Consider the following 5394-nt stretch of genomic DNA (forward strand, 5'->3'; position numbering starts at 1 on the left):
AGCAGCTGGCTTGACAGTATGGTGAAATGACCTTTTGAAAATGAAATTACTATGCCAGCCATATAGTAATGTTCTTCAGGAGGCTGTATGTGCTCTAAATTAGCATCTAAGATTAGGTGCTATTTCTCTCACAGCCAGGATTTATCGGTCCAGGATCAAAGGGTGGAAATAGAAGTGGTAACACTTTCTACTACTCCTAGCGACCCACTGGCAAAATGTTTGTTTTCTGTCCCTAAGACCTTATCCTCTGCTGGTATAGAGGTCTTAATTCCAAAAGGAAAAATGATGCCACCAGGAGACAATGATTCCACTGAACCAGAAGTTAAGAATACAATCTGGTCACTTTGGACTCCTCATGCTTCTAAATGAACAGGCAAATAAAGGAGTTACTATATTGTCTGTTATTAATGATCCTCATTACCAAGGAGAAATTGGACTGTTATTATACAATGGAGATAAAGAAGAGTATGTCTAGAGTATAAGAGTTCCCTTAGAACATCTCTTATCACTGCCATGCCCTGTAATTTTAAGTCAATAGAAAACTAGGACATAATTCTGGCAGGGATACTAATGTGCATGGGTATTGAGTTGGAAAGGGCTAGACTGTGAAGGTTAAATTTATGTGTCAACGTGGCTAAGCTATGGTGCTAAATTGTGTGGTAAAACACTCGTCTACTTGCTGTTATGGAGTAGTTACATGAGAATAAATCAGTTGGCCTTAAGGAAAGCTGATTACATTCCATAATGGAAATGAAGAAATAAAAGTCTTTAATCACAGACAACATAATTGTCATTGTAGAAAAGCCTATGGACTCTAAAAAACAGCTATTAAAAGTACTAAGTGTAAGTTGGTTATGGTATACATCAATGTACAAAAAGAAATTATATCCCATTCAATTTGAAACTGAAATTAAGAAATCAATTTAACTTATAATAGCACTAAAAAATATGAAATGTTTAGAGACAAATCGTACATGTGATGTGCAAGACCTGTGTAATGTTGCTGCAAGAAATTAAAGAAGACCTAAATCAGTGGAAAAGATGCCATGTTCATAAATTGGAAAAGTCATATTACACAATGTCAATTCACTGCAAAATTATCTACAGATTTAATGCAATCCCAATAAAAACCTCAGCAGGTTTTTTTTTTTTTCTAGAAAGTGAAAAGCTGATTCTAAAATTGATATGGAAATGCAAAGGACCAAGAGACAAAACAATTTTGAAAAAAAAAACAAGGCTCAAGGATTTCCACCTCCTGATTTCAATACATATGATAAAGTTTTAATAATCAACACAGTGTGGTATTAGACTGAAGACAGACAAATAGATCAATGCCACAGAATACAGACTCTAAAAATAGACTCACACATAGATTTCAATTGATTTTCAACAAAAATGTAAGGTAATTCATTGGAAGAAGGATAGTCCGCTCAAATGATGGCACTAAAACAATTTGATATCCATATTCCAAATAGACTTCAATACACATCTAACCCATTGAACCCATTGCCTTCGAGTCGGATCCAACTCATAGCGATCCCTCCCTTGGGTTTCTGAGGCAGTATCATCACTACAGAAGTAGAGTGTGCAACCTTCCTTCCGAGGAGTGGCTGGTGGGTTTGAACCGCCAGTCTTCTGGTTAGCAGTCAAATGCCTTAGGCACTAGCATCATATTAAAAATGAATTCAAAATGGCCCATAAACTGAAGTGTAAAACATGAAACCATAAAAATCTCTAGGAAACAAAGGGGAATATCCTTGTGACCTGGGATTGGCAAAATATTCCTTAATTAAGACACCAAAAGCACAATACATAAAAGGAAAAGATATAAATTATATTTCAGTATAATTAAGAACTTCTGCTCCAAAAATAAGGCACAGACTAGAAGAAAATATTTGCCAACAACATATATGATAAAGGACTTATATCTAAAATATATAAAGAACTCTCAAAACATAATAATAAGAAAACAACCTAATAAAAATGGGCAAAGGATTTGAACACTTAATCAAAAAAGTTGTATAGATGGTAAATAAACAAATGAAAACATGTTCAATATCATTAGTCACTCAACAACAACAACCCACTGCCATCAAGTTGATTCCAACTCATAGAGACCCTTTGTTGTTATTGTTATGTGCCATCAAGTCAGACCCAACTCATAGCGACCCCTCCTTGGGTTTCTGAGGCAGTATCACTATGGAAATTGATTGCCCAATCTTTCTTCCGAAGAGACCTTTTAAGATAATGTAATTTAAAACCACAATAAAATGCCACTACACACTTATTAGAATATCCAAAATTAAAGAAAGACTGACCACACCAGGTGTTGGCAAGGATGTGGAACAACTGGATCTCTCATACACTGCTGATATGGATGGGAAAATTGTATAACCACTTTATGAAATAGCAGTGTCTTTAAAAGTTAAAGCATATGACCCAATCATTATACTCATAAGTATTTGCCTATGAGAAGTGAAAACATATATCCATACAACGACTTGTACAGGAATGTTAATAGCAGCTTTACTGGTAATATTCAAAACTTCAAACAACCCAAATATCTATCATCAAGTGAATAAACAAAGTGTGGCACATCCATACAGTGTAATACAACTCAGCAATAAAAAGGAATAAACTATTGATACATGTAACAGCATGGATGAATTTAAAAATAATTATGCTTCATTAATGAATCCAAGTGAAAAAAAAAGAGTAAACACTGCATGATTTCATTTATATAAAGTGCTGGAAAATACAAATTAAACAGTGACAGAAAGCAGATTCACTGGGGGTGGGGTAAGAGAAGAGACTACAAAGGGGCACAAGAAAACTTTTTGAGGGTAATAGATATGTTCATTATTTTTACTGTGATCATGATTTCATGGGCATATATACAAATGTCAAAATGTATCAAATTGCACACTTTAATACACACAGGTTACTGTAGGCCAATAATAACTCCATAAAGTTTGATTTAAAAATGGATAAATTAAACACTACTCCCAGAGACATTTAGGTGGCTTGAGTAGCCAAAGTCTTAGGCTTGCTCCTATCTACTTTATCCAGTTATTTTTATTGTTCTTGTGCCTAAAAGAATTACATTAACTATCACATCCACTAGACACTATGCAGTAAAACAAGCAGTATAATTACCATGTAAAATTTCTATAAGAAAAGAATAATTAGCAAAAGAACAAAAATGATTTTTCTTAGTTCTCTTTAAATAAAATACAGTAAAAATTTATACACAGATACTCACCTCTTTAGATAATCTTGTGAAGACATCTCCTCCCCTGAGAAAATCCAATATTAAATATAACTTCCCTTCAGTCTGAAAGGCTAATTAGAAATGAAAAAGTAGTAATAAAACAATCTTAGAGAAAAAGTTTACTATATGTTTTAATTAATGCATCTGTTTAGATATCATGAAGCACTGTAAAACAAATAATTGCTTACTCACATAGTCCATTACTGGATACCATTATCTCAAAACTAAATCCAGTGTTAAATCCAGTGATGAAAATGGCTACAAACCTCTTCCCAGAATATAATCAACTTTGCACGAGGCTTTACACAGATATTTTACCACAAACATTTTCCTGATCCATGAAGGATCACATCTTACTGCAATTCCTCACACCCTGAATGACTTTTCTACCACGTACTGAAAATAAACTAATTCCTTAAAACTCAACAGAAATACCATCTCCTCTAATAAGCTTTCCAGGATCTTCCCCTTTTCTCATTTCCTTACAACAGCTCAACCTCTTTTTAATTAGAATTAATTGCTACTACTTTTGAGATACCATTGCATTTTGTTTATACCTCTCTTATAGTACTTGTCAAGGAACTCTGGTGGTACAGTGGTTAAAACACTCGGCTACTAACCTAAAGGTTAGCGGTTTGAACCCACTAGCAGCTCCATGCTCCATGGGAGAAAGATGGAGCAGTCTGCTTCTATAAAGATTTCTAGCCTTAGAAACCCTATGGGGCTGTTATACTCTGCCCTACAGGGTCACTATTAGTCAAAACGGACTCGATAGCAGTGGTTTTATGTTACTTATATCATTCTGATTTATACAATTAAGTTGTTTTTATGTCTGTGTTCCTTACAGATTATAAATTCTTTATAGGTAGCAAATTAGGCTTATTTCATTTTTATATAGTCCCATTGCTTTAATACAATGTTATGCACACAATAGATATGTACTGATTATGTAAGGATTACTCTAATAGTACAATGGAGATACAAGGAAGGAGGTATTTAGATATGACTACTTTCAATTTCGGTAGGGTAAAAAGGAGCAAAAGAATAATGGTCAGGAATTTCTTTGGGGTTTTTAATACAAATAATCAGGTACTTTTTTAATATATTATTTGTAAAAGTTACACTAAAAATCAATAGTTACTGCTTTTTAAAATCTAGACAATTGAAAGTGATGAGGTAGATTTTATAAATGATTTAATTATACATATACCTTTTAGTTCCCTGAGGAAACCAAACTACACAATTATATCTACATATTAAATTAGTAATGGAGCTATGATTCAAGCACAGAACTGTTAGACTCTAAAGCTCGTGTAATTTTCATTATTATCTACTGCTTCTCATTGGCATTCATTTTCTAAGTATAATAAAGAATAAACCAAATAGACTAATATAACTACATGGTCCTTTTCAACAGAACCATCAAATAAGATTAATACTAGCATTATGAATGTAAGAGGAACATATCCAAATATTAGAATGTTTTACATTATTTATCACAGTACACTTACTCCTCACTTATTGACTCTCACTATCTGACATTTAGTATTTACAACCATAGTAAACAATTTACTATCCAACTATTTTGCACATTAACAATGCACATCTGCCCATAATGAATGCTGAGTTATGAAGTAAAAGTAATCCTGGCATTTATGGTTAAGATTATGTGTCAATTTGGGTGGGTCATGATTCTCAGTGATTGAGCAGTTATGTAATGAGGTAATTTGGCAATTATGTAATGATGTAATTTGGAAGTTATGTAATGATGTAATGTGGTGGTTATGCAATAATGTAATTTGGTAGTTATATAATACAGTCATCCCTCATCTTGTGATCCAATATGGTTATCCCTCATTTTTGCATAATGATAACTTTCACATAACAACTGGGTAATTGGAACCTAACCATGTCAATAAGAGAGGAGAGGGTATAGTTTAATGCCCAAGATTACTAGAGGTACAGCCTGTTGTTGTTGTTGTTATGTGCCATGGAATCGGACCCAACTCATAGCAACCCCTCCTTGGGTTCCTGAGGCAGTATCACTACGGAAGTAGATTGCCCCATCTTCCTTCTGAGGAGTGGCTGGTGGGTTTGAACTGCCAGCCTTCTGGTTAGCAGTC

At 33.9% G+C, this 5394-nt stretch overlaps 1 protein-coding gene across 1 annotated transcript in view; it reads right to left on the minus strand.

Annotated features, from left to right (window-relative positions):
• Positions 1-5394, minus strand: part of LOC103212632 (ribosomal protein S6 kinase alpha-6-like) — a gene marked incomplete at its 3' end in the record, with an annotated part of 321101 nt that overhangs the window by 152485 nt on the left and 163222 nt on the right. The window contains exon 4 of the mRNA XM_007958609.1: positions 3263-3342. Coding sequence (XP_007956800.1) covers positions 3263-3342 — 80 coding nt within the window. The remainder of the gene's footprint in view (positions 1-3262; positions 3343-5394) is intronic.

The sequence above is a fragment of the Orycteropus afer genome, unplaced genomic scaffold (genome assembly GCF_000298275.1).
Source record: "Orycteropus afer afer isolate SDZICR_OR568_19922 unplaced genomic scaffold, OryAfe1.0 scaffold01043, whole genome shotgun sequence".
Classification (NCBI taxonomy): domain Eukaryota; kingdom Metazoa; phylum Chordata; class Mammalia; order Tubulidentata; family Orycteropodidae; genus Orycteropus; species Orycteropus afer.